This window comes from Psammomys obesus, unplaced genomic scaffold (genome assembly GCF_907164565.1).
Source record: "Psammomys obesus unplaced genomic scaffold, mPsaObe1.curated_primary_1811, whole genome shotgun sequence".
NCBI classification, from domain to species: domain Eukaryota; kingdom Metazoa; phylum Chordata; class Mammalia; order Rodentia; family Muridae; genus Psammomys; species Psammomys obesus.
The window spans coordinates 10,609,574-10,626,185 of NW_026596117.1; the positions used below are offsets into that span (position 1 = coordinate 10,609,574).

Genomic DNA, 16,612 nt, shown 5'->3' on the forward strand with positions numbered 1-16,612 from the left:
TCATCACTGCACCCAACCATCTCCTCTGTTTCTCCCTTCCTTAAAACTGGGCCTCACTATGTAGGCCCTGATGGTCTAGAACTCCCAGTGTAGACCAGGCTGGCTGGAATTTGTAAAGATCTACCTGCTTCGGACTCCTAAGCGCCAGGATTACTGGCGTGCACCACCATGCCCAGACACATTTTCTCAACGTAGGATCCTTTTTGTTGGACATTTCACAGTATGGTGGCTTGCTATGAAGGTTCTTGAATCTATTGCACCTCAAAACAAGCTTACCTGACAGTCTGGAGCATAGAGAAGGATCAGCATACATTTGGGCTTCATGTAAATTGGTCTGTCCACTGTAGTCGTCAGTATGCCTTCTGTGACTTCTAAGTTTACTCTCTTAATACTTTTTAAAATGTGATCAAAATTGATTTTTGAAACGTATTATTATCGTATGCGTGTCCATGACGTGGGTGTGACACATGTGTGACAGTGTGAGTGTGGAGGTCACAGGACAACCCTGTGTCGTCAGTCCTCTCTCTCTGCCTTTATGTGGAACCTGGATCCTGACTCAGGTCACCAGGTTTGTGTGACTACTGCCTTTAACTAACAAGCCATCGGGCCAGCCCCTGCGTTGATCTTTTTATAAGCGTCTCTGTAATGCCGAGCATGGATGTGCCCTGCTAGTCAAAGCACGCAATCTCATTCTTGGTGGGACAGGTAGGTCTGTTCTTCAAGCCTCAGCTTTGTGTGTGGACGTGCCGTCGCCCATCAGTCAATTTTATCAGCACATTTTACGATGCCCAAATATGTCACTAGTCTCTTTCCTTTTGTGTAGGATCCAAATGAAGATACAGAATGGAATGAAATTTTAAGAGATTTCGGCATCCTTCCTCCGAAAGAAGAACCAAAGGATGAAGTTGAAGAGATGGTGCTACGCTTACAGAAGGAAGCAATGGGTACAGTGTGCATTGGTGGGCTGCATGCGGGGACAGCACGATGAAGGGCACGGACTAGATTTCAGAAACGCAGGAGAGGAAAGTAGATATTACTTGCTATAAACGCTGACCATCTACTTGAAATTAGGAGACTGACATCTAAAGTGGCCGATTTGTATGTTGAAAGGCATGTGTCAGTTACTAAAAGTTCAATATCCCTCCACTCTGAGATCACCTTCCCTTTTGCTTATTCTATATATGTTTTTTTTTTTTTTTTTGGGAGGGATTGGTTTTCCAAGACAGGGGTTTTTCTTTGTGTAGCGTTGGCTATCCTGGACTTGCTTTGTAGACCAGGCTGGCCTTAAACTCATAGACATCCACCTGCCGCTGCCTCCCAAATACTGGGATTAAAGGCGTGCACCACTACTACCTGGCCTATATAGTGTATTTCTCATTCAGGCTTCCAGGTACTTGGAGGAAACCTGTACTTAGGGGATCTAATTGATTTTCCCAACTGCTCTCTAAAGTGTCCTGTCTGTGAGCTTTGAGGGGATCAAAAATGCTAATATTGTAGTCTATGTAATATGTAAGCATGTTTTGGCTGGTTGCTGCCAGTTTGTTAAAGAGACTTGATCTCCATTACCTAAGTTGTTAGGATTGTGGGTTTTGGTTTGTTGTTTGTTTGGTTGGTTTTCTGGATGTTGGTTGTAAAGTAAAAAAATAATGTTTGGAGAATTTGATTACCTAAAATTTATGTTTCAGTCAAACCATATGAGAAGATGACACTTGCACAGTTGAAGGAAGCTGAAGACGAATTTGATGAAGAAGACATAAAAGCTATTGAGACATACAGGTACAGTATTGCGTTACTGTGGGATTTTCCCTGAGAAACTGGCTGATAGTCTTACAATCTACTTGATGCCATAGCTTGCTTTTCTCTTACTGCAGTCAAGATTCTGCCTGTCAGACTGTCAAATTGTCAAATTGTTGTGTCACCACATGGGTATCTTCGTGTTTAGCCTACTTGAAGTGTATCTGATGATGTTGGATTTTAAACATCATGTTGTGTCTTTATTCACATTTGGGAATCAGTCAGCCAGTAACTGAGGAGACACTTTGATTCTTTCTGTATGTCTGCTGCTTCTGGGACTCCCACAATAGTATGTTGATCTGCTGGGCGATGGCCCAAAGGCCCCCTGGGCTATGTTCACTCTTCTCTTTCTCCTCCTCCTCCTTCTCCTCCTTCTTCATTGTTGTTACTTGTGTGTTTTTAAACTATGTTCTTCTGGGTTAATAATAGCATTAGTACTACCTTTTGATTTTCCAATTCTTTCTTTTTTGGTTGCTTGACTTTATGAAACCCTCCAGCATGTTTTTCATTTTAGTAAATTCTCTTGAATTCCCCTTGAGGGTTGTTACCTGCAACGCTTGTAATACGAAATGTGAAGTATTTTTTCTCATGAGCTCACATATTTCAGCATTTGGTCTCCATTTGGTGACGCTGTTTGGGGAGGTAATGCAGCTGTGGTGGAGAGCTGTGTCACTGGGATTGGCTCTCCAAGCCCATCGCCCCAGTCTGCTTCCAGTCTGCTCTCTGTGCATTTGTGCTTGCTGTCTCTCAGCTTCCTGCTCTGGCTGCTATGCCTTTGTGCTGCCATACCTTTCTACCACGATGAACTCTCAACCCTCGTGAACCATAGGCCCAAATAAACTCTTCCAGTTGCCTTGGGCATGGTAGCTGCTATAACAAATAGATGAACTTTCAGAACTATCATAAGAGAAAGAAAATAGTGAGAAAAGGCTCTATAAATAGAAAGAAAATTATTAACTACCAGATCTTGAAATAAACAAATCAGAGGTAACCAGAAATGGATACAGGACCTATTTGTGGCTATCAAAGAGTTAATTGGGACTGGAGAGGTGGCTCAGTGGTTTAGAACTCTGGCTGACCTTCCAGAAGACCTGGTTTCCCAGCATGCACATGGAGGCTCACAGCCATCTTCAGTTTCAGGAGATCTGACCCTGCTTCTGTCTTTCATGGGCAGCAGGCACCCAAGTGGTACACAGGTATACACGCACACAGAATGCTCATGCACATAAATACACGTAAATTTTAAAAATGCTTTGAGTTGTATTGTGGTAATGATTCCTTAACTTTTTTTGGTTTGGTTTCTTGAGACAGGGTTTCTCTGTGTAGCCCTGACTGTCCTGGAATTCACTCTGTAGACCAGGCTAACCTTGAACTTTGTGATGCCTCTGCCTCCTAAGGCAGATTAAAGGCATGTTGGGGGTTTCCTAAATGTTTTGATCATCTCCTACATGTTTCTTGAGAAGCTTTTTCCCAGGCAGTGACTGTGGCCTGGGCTCGTTTCTCTAGCGCCACATCACCTTAGGAGTCAGGGGTCTGTGTAGAAAGGCTGCACAGGACACCTTAGGACTTAGTACCAGAGAGGGACACAACATTTTTCATTGCTGTCTCATTGGTTGCAATCTAGTCTCACAAGCCACAAAAGAGACATCTGTAATGATCCTTAGGTTCTAACAAAGCCACGGGATAAGATAAAGAAGTGACAGATATCTTATTCAAGAAATTAGAGACCAAAAAAAAAAAAAAAAAAGAAAAAGAAAAAAGAAAAAGAAAAAAATGCCAGCGGTGGTGATGGAACAGGCCTCTAATTCCAGCATTTGGGAGGCAGAGGCAGGCAGATCTCTGTGAGTTTGAGGCCAGCCTGGTCCATAGTGTGAGTTCTAGGACTTTGCTATGCATAGAGAAACAATGTCTCGAAAAACCAAAAAGGAAAAAGAGAAAGAAAAGTAAAGACAAAAATGCCACTGGGTAGGTAACCAGTTATGAAATAGCAAGTAAATTAAACCCAGAAGCTCCTCTAGCCAAAAGAAGGAAGGAACGCCTAAATGTGCCAGTGAACATATCTGCAGTATATTTTTTGGCAAATACACTAAACTGTCTTATGTGACACATGTTCTCTTTCTCTTGATACATGTTACATTCTTGTTGTGCGTTATAGTAGTTCAGGAGCTGGAAGAGTTCCCTGCTGCAAGGACAACAAATGTTTCAGGTTCTGCTAACACACCCACAGGATATTTGAGTTCAGCGCTAAATTAAATGGAGAAAGCAGTAGGAAAAAAAGTGAAGAAAAAAAGGGAAGCAAAAAAGGGAAGAAAAGTGACTATTTAAGTGGTCTGAGCCTAGAACTGTGTCATAATTCTGGAGCCATTGCTCTGGCAGTCATTTCATCCTCTCAAATTGTTGCTAGGGAGCCTGGCTCCTGGTGCCAGCAGTAGTTATTGTGCCTGAGTCTCAGAGTAATGTGATACTTGGGCCAACAACTGGAATCTAGATCCCCCAGTTTCTGGATTGCCGCAAAGAAAGCCTTGGCAGACCAGTTTTGCAGTGTTGTTCTGGGAGACATTCCTGGTTGCCCAGCCTAGAGTCTGTTCCTTCTTCCTTTTCAGCAAGTTTGCAAAGGCCTAATTTCCCAGATTGAGTTTCTTTCTGCCTAAAATAGCTAGAGGGCTTTCTGCGTCTGTTCGTGAATCACAATTGATTTGATTGTTAAGTGAAAAATGCAGGCCACGGAACAGTGTCTTTCTGATGGCAGAACTAACGCCCATGTGTTAACCTTTCCAGTGAAATAGCAGGGAGGATGAGGGGGAGGGAGAAGTTGACAGTTGTACTAATAAGAAGGTACCTAGTAGTAGACCTGGTTCTGCATTGTTCTCTTTGGGTTTCATTGTGGTTGCCTTCATTGTGAGTTTTCAAAGTGAGTTTTCATCTGGTGTGTTTCTAACCTGGGAAATGAGGCCAGCGTGTTGTGTGTTCTGAAGCACGTGCAAAAGGTTTTGTTTGCTTTAATACAAGTGTCATCAAGAGTGATTACTACTGAACAGTTACCATTCTCAAGAGGAGGCATACACCATGGCACATGGGGCCACAAAGGGCTACAGGTCAAGATCAAAAGCACAAGGGGAAAAAAAATCCCCCACAGCCTTTGTAGTGGTTTCTGTGGGAAGGGATATGCGAGGCAGGGGAAAGCAGGCTTATGATTGGCTGCCTGAATCATTTAGGTGGGCTCTGGGTGAGGTCATGAGTCATCTGGTTCAGTGATGACTAGGGCAGGGAGCCTTATAAGAAAAAACAAAACAAGCACCGAAGGGGGCGAAAGGTGATTGAAACCAGGCATGATGGTACATGCCCAAAGCCCCAGATACTTGGGAAGCTAAGATGGGTGGATTACCTGAACCCAGGAGTTTGAGACCAGTCTGAGGGGGAGAAAGGGAGAGGGAGACTGGAGAGAGAATACAAAGCTACTGAGGGTGTGCTTTCAGGGCTGGCTGGTTTGCGTTTGAAGAATGTGTTGTCAGGCAAGTGTTTGTTCTTTCTCAGAACCAGCTGGTTCTGAACTGAGTATTCCCTGAAGGATTAGCAAAGTTCTAGATGCCAGAACACCAAGAATGCAGAAAGTGAGGGCCAGGAAAACGTCTCAGTGAGGAGAGGTGCTTGCTGCCAAGCCCCATAACCTGAGTTTGTTCCCTGGAACCCACCTGCTGGAAGGAAAGAACTGCAAGAGGATTACATGTGCAGTGGCATGCACAAGTATGCACATATATATGTTTGCGCATGCATGCACATACACAGGCACATACATACATATAGACATATAATAAACTATAACAATTTTTTAAAAGAATACAGAAAATAAGATGGAGTTATAGAGAGAGAAACAGGAAGAAGTACCCGCAGCTGCTCTTGGCTCCTTTGTGGGTTCTTCTTTTACCCACCCTTTATCCCACCCCTCATTTCACCCCCTAGCACTTGATAGAAGAGAGAGAGTGATGGTGTGAGTGAGAAACATCCCTGAATCTAATTTCTTTTCCAGCTTCTGTACATTTCAGTTTCTAGCCCAACCCCTTCAAATGTGTCTCCCAACCATTCCTTCCTCAGTTCCCCAAAAGTCTGCTCAACAGTCCCTTCTCCCAGTTTTCCCAATATTAGCAGCTCCAAACTATGACAACTGTTCTAGCCTACCTGCTCAGCATGGCTTCTCCTGGTTCAACTGTCTCCTAACAATATCTTCTTCCCCAACTGCCTTCTCTTCTCATTCTATTCATCTCTCTCAGCCTCTGCTGGCAGTTTTATATTCACTCCTGTTCCCAGAAGTCCAAGACACAACCAACGTCGAAGGTCATAGGATCAAGTGGTTCTAAAGGCTAAGAATTCTTGAAGGGCCAGTTAGCAAACCAGTGGGGATCCTTTAAAGGGCCAGGAGTACAAGATAAATCCTACTACATTTACCCTAGCAAACTGAAGTACAGGAACTTATGGGTGTGCTGTAAACTACTTGAGGTTACTTAATAAATCCAAGCACAGCTTATTCATCAACGTATGCAAATTTGAGAGTTACTAACAAAGTTTTAATGTTCTATATGGATGAGTAAGAAACAAATAAAAGTTTACCATGTGCCGCACACCTTGCTGAGAAATTAACGTACTACTTTTCTTATTGCTGTGACAATATACCTAAGAAAAGAAAGGTTTATTTTGGCTCCTTGATTGAGGGCTCCATCCATCATGGTGTGGATGTCATGGCAGCAGGAACTTGAAGAAGCAGAGATGGACACTGAAGCTCAACTTAATTACTTCTCTTTTATCAGCCCAGAACCCTATCCACAGCCAGAATTGATCTTCCCTGCTTGCTCAAACCTTTCTGGAACACCGCCCCCACACGGCCCAAGTAGGGGCGTCTCCAGGGTGGTTTCCTATGGCGGTCAGGTTGATGGTGAAGATTACCTATTTTGCCACCTAATCCCCAGCGATCCCTCCTGATCAGGTTTAGTGGTTTTTGTCATGCGGAGATAGGGAAAAGGGAAATTAGAGAAGTTAAATAACTCACCCAAGTCTGTGCTACTCTCAAGTGCTGGATCTAAACCCTGCTTTGCCTGATGGTGGAGTTCAGATTCTTAGTCACTTTCCTCTGCTGCCTTAGCCTGTAATTCAGTTACCTTAATAACAAACAATTCTAGATGTCCACAAAGGCATAACTTTCGGACTGCATAACTTGCCCCGTAATAGGCCTATAACTGGGGAGAATGATAATACTGACTTCATCAAGTTTTTGCAAGGACTAAATTAGTTAGTGTACTTAAAGTAGTGCCTGGCAACACAGCAGACACTCAGCAATACTATTATTGTTGCTCAAGGTATTCACTGATGAAGCTTTTTGGTGTTTGTTGTTGTTGGGACACAAGAATTTGCAGTGGACTGGAGAGATGGTGCAGAGGTTGAGAGCACTGGCTATTCTTCCAGAGGACTCAAGTTCAGGTCCTAGCACACACATGATAGTTTACAACTATCTGTAATTCCAGTTCTTGGGGATCTGACACCCACTTTTGGCTTTGGCAAGCACAAATATGGTACACAGACATGCATGCAGGCTAAATACTCATGAATAATAAATAAGAAATAAAGAATTTTGTTAAAAAAAAAAGAAAGAGAAAAAAATTGTTAACCCAATACCTAAAAAACCTGATGTTGTGTGTGACAAAACTTTTCCTGGAGAGATGGGACACGTACCTCCATTCACCTCAGGTAGAGAAGCCACGAGAGAATAAAGTATGGCTACCAGAGTCCAATTCACTGAACCAATGACTTTCATTAGGGTTACTTACAGGAATATTAGGGTTACTTACGGGAATATGGGTGAGGAGCATTAATGACTCAAAAAGACAGCTGAATCAGCAAGGCCCACCCCAGCTCACAAAGCTGGGAACCTGGAGCCCACTGCCCAGCCTGCAGGCAGCTCAGCAGGTTGGAGAGCGTCCTCTAAATGTTGATCAGTCAGTACAGACTTCATCCCGATAGCTGAACTGGTTTCTGCTTCTTCCAGGCAGCTGCTCGGTTCTGAGAGTCTTCCTCGCAGCTTGTATTGCTTATTCTAGCGGGGAGGGGCCCAGTGAATTTGGTCAATTTCAGGGACTTCCTGCATCAATTTTTGAGTTTTTGTTTTTGTTTTTCCTTCCTGCTTAAGTTTCACGACAGTGTGGAAAGTTTCAATCTCAGAGAAAACTGTTATATGATACCTAGTCTTAAAAATAATTTCAAAGTCAATAGTGAAGTTCTTACGGTTGCTATACATACAATCATACCAATTCTCATACAAAAAGAGAAATGGCTTTCTAAGCTCCTTAGTGGTTATTCAGTTATTCAGTGTTGTTATGTATGGGCATCACATTTGTTACTCATAATTATTATTGGATATTGATTGACCTATAAGAACATACACTTGGGGCTGGAGAGATGATCCAGTTGTTAAGAGTGCTTACTGATCTTGCAGAGGATGTGGGTTTGGTTCCTGGGAACCCCCATCAAATGGCTTATCAGTGCCTATAACTCCAATACCAGGGAACCAGAGGCCTTTTAGCCTCCTCAGGCATGTGCAAACACCTGGAACACATAAACACACAGACAGGCAGACAGATATACATACACACAGGAAGAGAAAAAGAATAAATACACAAAAATAAAGACTATAATACTTACATAACATTTTTGTTTTAATTAGAGAAAAGCGGTTAAAAGAATGGAAAGCACTTAAGAAGAAACAAAAATTTGGGGAATTGAGAGAAATTGCTGGAAATCAGTATGTGAATGAAGTCACAAATGCAGAAAAAGACTTGTGGGTTATAATTCATCTATACAGATCAAGGTAATTACCACAATATTTCAGAATGTTGGTGTTGTGTTTCTTTTAAAACACTCCTAGCTTTAGGGTCTGTGACACCCACGATGAAGAATATTTAAGAAAAAATATATTCATATTGCATATGAATACATTATAGAAATTTTATCTTTAGGGATTAAGTTAAGCGTGCTAAAATATTTTCATTTCTAATCTGAAGGATGTCACATTTGTAAGACATTATCAGTGGTAGTGAAAACCTGTATTTGTCCCCCTCCTTCTTTGCTAAACTGACCTCAAATTCAGCCAAGGATGGTCTTGAACTCCTGATTTTCCTTCCACCTCCACTAATTCTGAGATTAGTGTGCACCATCATATGTGTTTTATGATGTGCTGGGGATCAAACTCAGGACTTCATGTGTGTTGGGTAAACACCCCACCAGCTGAGCTCCATTCCTCGATCTTGTAGGCGCTTGAATCTTGGCAACCCTGAGCTCGCTAAATCTTGTAAATTTCTAGGGTTTCCTGACTCCTTCAATTTTCTAAGCTTCCTGGGTCTTCTGGTCTCATGTCTTTGGCCCACTTCCCTCTCTGCTTTCCCCTTCTAAGGGGAAATGTTTCAATCCTGAGTAAGTTTCACAGCAAGTTCTCATTCTTGGTATTGGTATCAGAAAAGAAATAAAAATGTTTCTTGGGTTGGGAAAGGAGACAGGCTTGAATGAGGCCTTATAGATGGACCGCACAACCTTAACAAGAGTACAGTCGTCAGATTTGTCACAGTGCTTCCAGGCTTGGGAGTGTCAGCCTCAGTTACACAGTGTGACACTGTGTCAGGCAGGTTGCCATGCTGGAGAGGAGAGCAGCGACCAAATCATGAAGACCTTCTGAAACTACACTAAGGAGTTCAGATTGTATGCCAAGCCAGTGAGGAGGAAGCACTGAAGCTTTTTAAGTTTGGGCAAAGTGTGCTATCTCAGGGTTTTATGGGAGTGTTATAATGTGTTTCCTTTGAAGTAGGGCCAACTATGGATATGGGTAACAAATTTGCTAATTAAGGTAACAATGTAGCTCAGCTGAGGAACTAGTAAAGCAGTGGGCAAGGAAAGAAGATAGAGAGCAATGAAACAAGAGATGGAGTTGATGTGACTTGATTACTGTTTAGATACTGTAGAGAGATTTTTGGGCTGAGCCAACGTAGGAAATAATGAAAAAAGATTAGTTTTGTTTTGTTTTGTTTTGTTTTTTGTTTTTTCTTTTTCAGTTTGGGTCTGGGGTTGGGTTAAGGAAGGGAAATGAAATCTATTAGCTGCGTTAAGAAACCTTTACAGCCAGGCATGGTGGTGCACACCTTTAATCCCAGCACTCAGGAGGCAGAGGCAGGCAGATGTCTATGACTTCGAGGCCAGTCCGGTCTACAGAATAATTTATAGAACAGCACAGTCAGGTCTACACAGAGAAACCCTCTTTCGAAAAAACAATACAACAAAAACAAAGAAAGAACCCCTCCTCCTAAACACTTACATTTATCAGGGAGACAGAAGAGGGAACTCAGAGAGGTTAAAAGGAAATTAATAGAATGTAGTAACCCAGAAACCAAAGGTGGAGAGCGTCCCAGTAACAGAGGCAACCGAAACACAGAGCCTGGCTTTTGTTGTTGTTTGAGGAACCGCTCCCCTGTGCCCTTTTATCTTAGCTGTGACTATGAGGAAAGAAAGCAGTTATTAGAAAGGGGTGTGAAATTATAACAAACCTAAGATTCATGAGCTTTAGCATGTTTACCCATAAAGTGGGGAAAGTCTTTGGAGAAGGGAAAGTGAAAACACACGAGAGGGAAGCAGACTAAAACCAGGGAGCTGGAAGAAAGTAGAGATGTGGGTGGGTGTGGGGTGTGGGCCAGCCCTAAGCTCACCTGCTAAAGCTCAGAGTGACAGGGTAGCCTGAAGGGATGGGTTGAAGGATGGATAGGGTAAGAGTTCTGTGATGGATGAGGCAGGAAGAACTGCAGGTTTGGGATCCTGTTTGCATTCAGTTTTAAATTAAACCTTAGAAGAGAAGTAATTCGGGACACTGGGATACAGGATATTGAATACTGTGGGTGAAATTTGTTAGGATCAAGAAGGTCAAAGAAGTCTGAGATGAGGAACTCTGGATATGAGCACGGGTGAAATAAAACTGTCAAGTGACCACAGCTGGATCCCTTTATTTCAGCTCAGGACTGCTGCAGATTCCCCAAGCAGCTCCTGTTTTTTCAATGGTGACCTATGGTCTTCAATCCAGGAACCAGCTTAAAGTGATGCTAAGCGGAATACAGTTTTCCACATTAGGTAGCAGATTCTGATGGTACCAGCATCATTCCCAGGCAGTATTTCCAAAAAAAAAAAAAAACCAAAAACCAGAGGGTGCTAACACAGTCCATCTTTGCTAAAGGTTGCAGCATACGATACGGATATGCTTTTCTTTAAAAAATAAAGAGCTCTTGTTGCAATAGAGAGGTTTCACTTCTTTTACTAGACTGAGAGGAGCGATATTATTTGAAGCATTATCATTATGTGTACATTCTCTCTCTCTCTCTCTTTTTTTAGCATCCCCATGTGCTTGTTGGTTAACCAGCATCTTCGTGTCCTAGCAAGAAAGTTTCCAGAAACCAAATTCGTTAAAGCCATTGTGAACAGCTGCATTCAACACTACCATGACAACTGTTTGCCAACAATTTTTGTTTATAGAAATGGTCAAATAGAAGGCAAATTCATTGGAATTATAGAATGTGGAGGGATTAATCTCAAGCTCGAAGGTAATGATGTTATTTTTAAAATTTTTACAAAACAAACAAGTGGAAACTTCTCTAGATGAACAAGTATGAAAGTTTATTTCTTTGAAACAAAGTTCCCCCTTACTTTTCTTCTCTTTTTAAGAATTTAGAAATTATTCTTGTGTGTCTGAGTGTTTGCCTACGTGCGTGTTTGTGTCCCTGTATCAATGTGCACGCTTAGTGTCCATGGAAGCCAGAAACAGGTGTCACATTCTCTGGAACTAGAGTTACAGGGACTCATGATCCTACCCTGTGGGTGCTGGGATCTGTCTCTCCAGCCCCCACTCAATTCCCTTTTTAAATGCCTCCAGATCAGCTTTCCTGTTGTCACGCTTATAACACTGTCTGCTTAAAATTCTTAATGGTGTCCGTCTAAAGTGACTTTAAAATGTAAATCATCTAGTTTAGAATCTAGTCTACTTCTGCAACTCTGTTTCTCTGTTCTGTGTAATGTCTGCTTTAGCCATCCTGAGCTTAGTCACTACAGTCCCCAGACAGACCTCTGTGCTCACACTTTTACCTAAATTCCCCACCAGTTCCTGGTCCAAACCCTTTTCCTAAGGTTTTCCTCATTTCTATTCATCTCCCACATATTCCTGGACTTTTACAACTCTTCCCCTTTTCTGTGGACTTTCTGTCCTGTGCATTCTCTGTGCTGCCTAGTCACATGTCCCCCTGGTTTTGTTGATTGGTAATTCCCCCATGAGTCTCCACCTCTGGTACAGGTGAGGAAAAACCAGTCTTCTATTTTCCTGTCTAGAGCAAACAGCACAGGACTTTATATTGTTCACCTTTTTTTTTTTTTATAAATGTTTTTCAACCCTGAAGTCATCCCTTTGACTTTTTCATGCCTGTTTCATATTGTTTTAACCTATTTTATGAAGTTGAACATCTTTATCATCACCATGTTAGATACTATCACTCAGTGACCCTGACGTTCACATTGTGATATTGCTGTAACTTTCATCTATCTCCACAACTCTTTATCACTTTGTATAATGAAAGTCTGGACCCATTAGAGAGTAACCTTTCATTTTACTCTCTTTCCCTTCCCTGGATGCTGCCAGTCTACTTTCTGTCTTTATGAAGTTGATGACTTTAGACACGTCATATAAGTAGGATAATGCTGAGTTTTTTTTGCCCTCATGCCTATCACTCAACATCCTGTCGTCAAGGCACACCCTTCAGAAAGTGTTAGATTTCCTTCTTTTAGGTCTGAACAATGTCCCATTGTCAACATAGGCCACATTGCAGGTATACATCCTTCATCAGCGGATACTTACATTGTTCTTACCTTTTGATTGTTATGAATAATACTATTGAAACATGGATGTGCAGATCACCTGTTCAATAATTTGGGAAATAATACCCAGAATAATATTGCTAGGCCATATGGTTATTCTAATTTATGTTTTGAGAGACTGAGTCATTTTCTTATACTTTAGCCATAACGTATATGTGAATATACATATATGTATTTTAGCACACACACACATTCATATACATACATAGAAATGTTAGGAATTATTGTATTAGTAAATCAGTATATCATCCGGAAATTTATTTTTTTTTAAGCTCAACAATAGTTTTTCAAACTTCTTCCTTGGTATCTTATTTAATAATTTTAAATCTTAGCGTTTGCTCATTAAATACACCTTAGTTTATGTGTTTGTCTCCCCCTTTCTGAGAGAATGTGAGCTGATTTCTGATGACAATTTCTTCCGCAATCCTCCTGGTGCCCATCTGTGAAAATCCACTAGGAAGGTGTCTGTGATGTTGTCAGTCGTCAGCTTGATAAAGGGTAGAATCTAGGAGAGGTGGACTTTGGGCAGATCTCTGAGGGGATTGCTGCCTTATGTTAATTGAGGTGGAAGAGCCATCTCCTGTGGGTGGTACCATTGCCCAGGTGGAGGATGCTAGAGTAGGTAAGAGTGGAGAAAGCCCACTAGGCATGTAGACATGCATTCACTGCTCTCCCCTGACTGCACACATAATGGACTGTAACGGAACTGCAAGCTAAATCTACCCATTCTCCTTTAAATTTCTTTTGTCAGGGTATGTTACCATAGCAACAGGAAAGGAAACTAAGGCTCTACCAATGATAGTGTTAATTTCTCCTCTTATCAGCCCTGTATAAGAGTTCTTATTTATCCACATCTCCATCAGCTCTTAGAATTGTTATATGGGTGCAGTTTTCTCAAGCTGATGGATATACAATGTTATCTTTTGGGTTTTGGCAATATTGGGGATTGAACCCAGGGCTTTGTGCATACTAGACAAGTCTCTACCTCTGAGCTTTAATGTCATTGCTACAAAAATCTTGTCACTATTTAAATTTGGAAAACTAGTGGGGTTAAGCATTCTTTAATAGATGTTGGTCATTTGGTGTCTTCTATTTGCTTTGTCCATTTTTCAGTGTGTTCTTTTGTTGAGTTATGGAAGCATGTGAGGTTCTGCCCACTGTTTCTATGGCACCATTTGCAGGTTCTCAGTAGCTTACTACTTAAGTTCCCCCTGCACCCCAGGTTCATGTATTTTTCTGGGATGTATGTGATTGAGCCCAAGCGCTCTACCACCGAGTTACACTTCCAGTAATTTTACTTTAAGTTTGTTTTAGAAATTGCCACACAGTTTTCCCTAGTGGACGTACCGTACACATTCTACCCGATGGTCAGTATACAAGGCTCTTAAGTTCTCTTTGATCTTATCAATACTAACTAGTTGGTTTTGGTTTTTTGTCTTTGTTTTTTTTAATAGCTAGCCTGGTGCATGGAATGGGGTGTTTTCTGTTTCTGTTGTAATGCTTCAATTTATTTCTGAGATCTTTACTATGGTCTTCTAGGGTTTTTTTTGTTGTTGTTGATTATCCTTATATTAATAGAACACTGTATTTAGTGTAGCTTTATAGTGATACAACTATCTCTAATAAATCAGAATTTCATATAATTTATAATTAAGTTCTATTAAAAAGGTAATGTATTTATTAGAATATTTATAGATTAGCTGTTAAAGTGACATCCTAGTGTGCTGAAAGGATAGCTCAGTGGTTAACAGCACTGGCTGCTCTTCCAGAGGACTCAGGTTCAATCCCAAGACCCACATGGGAGCTTACAACTGTGTAGCTCCAGTTCCAGGGAATCCGATACCTTCACAGACATACATACAGAAAAACACTAGTGCATATAAAATAAAAAGAAATCTTTTTTTAAAGTGGCATCCTACTTCCTATTTTGATATTTTGTTTAAAATATATTTCACAATTTTCTTCACAAACATTTTGATTACATAGAACTTAGTTAATAAATAAAACATAGTGATAGATTTGCAGGAATAGGACATTTAGTGATATCAACTTGATTATTTTTTGTTGTTGATAGATCTATTTTGGTAATTTATATTTTTCTCAAAAAATTCTTCAATTAACAGTCTTTATAATTTTTCAGGTGTGTTGGTTAATGTCTCTTCCCAGTAGGACTATGGCTTTTAAAATATTGAGTTTTAATTTTTATGAATTAGTCAGTTATTCTCTCCTGTACCAGATCTTGGTTTTGTGAGGGCTTTTACTTTGTAGAGAGGATCTAGACCTCCTGTTCAGATGTAGCCCATAGGCAGCTCGGTCTTCATGTGGGTTACCTAGTAAGGGGAACAGGAGCAGTCTCTGACATGAACTTGGTTGCCTGCTCTTCATTTCCCCCTGGCAGGATGAACTGGCCGGCCCACAAAGGAAGAGGATCCAGGCAGCCCTGATGGGATCTCATAGGGCTAGGATCAGACAGTAGGGGACAGTTAGGGGAAGAAAAGGGAGGGAGGATGGGACTAGGAGGAGATGAGGGAGGGGGCTACAACTGTAATACATGTTGAATAAATTGTAAATAATAACAATAATGAAAAAAGAATTACCCAGTGTAATTCTGATAGTATAATACTTTGTCATTCAGTTTAAATAAATCTTCAATTCCACATTATTATTTCTTTTTTATATTTTATCTAGTGTATGTGTGTGTGTTTACTGGCATGACATAGTTTGTACATGAAGTCAGAGGATAACTTTTAGAAGTCAGTTCTCTCCCACACATGTGGGTCTTAGGGCTCAGTCTCAGGTTGTCTGTCAGACTTGCTGCAAGCACCTTTATCCAGTGAGCCCTCAAGCCAGACTCAAGTTCATGCTAATTTTTATCAGAGTCAGCTCCTGTTTCATGTAGATGAGAAATTCATAATCATTTTCCAAGATTTTTTATCCAGTTTAACGATGAGATTTTATTTATTGTAGAACTTGAATGGAAACTATCGGAAGTTGGCGCAATACAGACTGACTTGGAAGAAAACCCAAAAAAAGGCATTGCAGATATGATGGTGTCTTCAATTAGAAACATTTCTATTTATGACAGTGATAGCTCCAACAGTGATAATGATGCCAAGTAGAAAAAGTTAATAAATAGCTTTAAAGCATACGTATTGAATGCTTTATTTCCCATTAACATTATAATAAGATACAATGTGTAGACTTTATTTTAATTTTTATGTAAAAATTATAGCCTATATGTCAATCAAAAAATTTCTGATATTTAAGAATATTGTCTATTGCAAATATGGATTTTTACTTCTTAATATTTTTCTGTAACTTTCTTTTTCTGACTCCTGTTGGACAAAACCAACAAATACTTCAAGTCCTCTGTATAGCCTATTACTTCCCAAAAGACCCATGAAAGGAAATAAATATGACTTCTTAAAATAAAGTTAATATATTTTGTATGTATGCACCCATGCATATATATAGGTGTGCACGCCTGCAAATGTACATGTGAAGGTCTGAGGTCAATTTGGGGTGTCTTCCTTAACTGCCTTCCATCTTAATTTCCAAGATAGGACCTCTCATAGCAAAGCTGGACTGGCTGAGCAAGGAGCCCTTTTCCCTGTCCCCATCCTTCGGTCCCTGCATGCAGGCACACAATGCCACACCTGGCTCTGACCTGGGTGCTGAGGATCTGGACTGCAGTTTACCAGGGAGCCATTGCTACAGGTGCTAAGTCAATACATTTTAGAGTCTGTTTTCTAGGAAAATCTTATCAAGAAATTGCAGCCTAGTTCTAGCCATTCAATTCCTGAACTCTTTAAGTGACAGACTGTTTCTTGTTCAGGATACAAACAACTTTGGGATGAAAGGAAGAGCCATATTATTATAA

The 16,612-nt window shown here is 40.9% G+C and overlaps 1 protein-coding gene across 1 annotated transcript; it reads left to right on the plus strand.

Moving 5' to 3' along the window:
• Positions 1-874: 874 nt before the first annotated feature.
• Positions 875-15,851, plus strand: Pdcl2 (phosducin like 2). Its single transcript, XM_055629446.1, has 5 exons — positions 875-944; positions 1,686-1,776; positions 8,504-8,647; positions 11,203-11,411; positions 15,700-15,851. The coding sequence occupies exons 1-5, from the start codon at positions 914-916 to the stop codon at positions 15,849-15,851; spliced, it is 627 nt and encodes a 208-aa protein (XP_055485421.1). The 5' UTR covers positions 875-913.
• The last annotated feature ends 761 nt before the right edge of the window (positions 15,852-16,612 follow it).

Bases quoted from the DNA above. Each gene is read 5' to 3' on its own strand.
- Pdcl2 (XM_055629446.1), top strand. From the start codon at position 914: ATGGTGCTACGCTTACAGAAGGAAGCAATGG. The intron at 1,777-8,503 runs GTACAGTATTGC...TGTTTTAATTAG, and splicing joins AAAGCTATTGAGACATACAG to AGAAAAGCGGTTAAAAGAAT. The intron at 8,648-11,202 runs GTAATTACCACA...CTCTTTTTTTAG, and splicing joins ATTCATCTATACAGATCAAG to CATCCCCATGTGCTTGTTGG.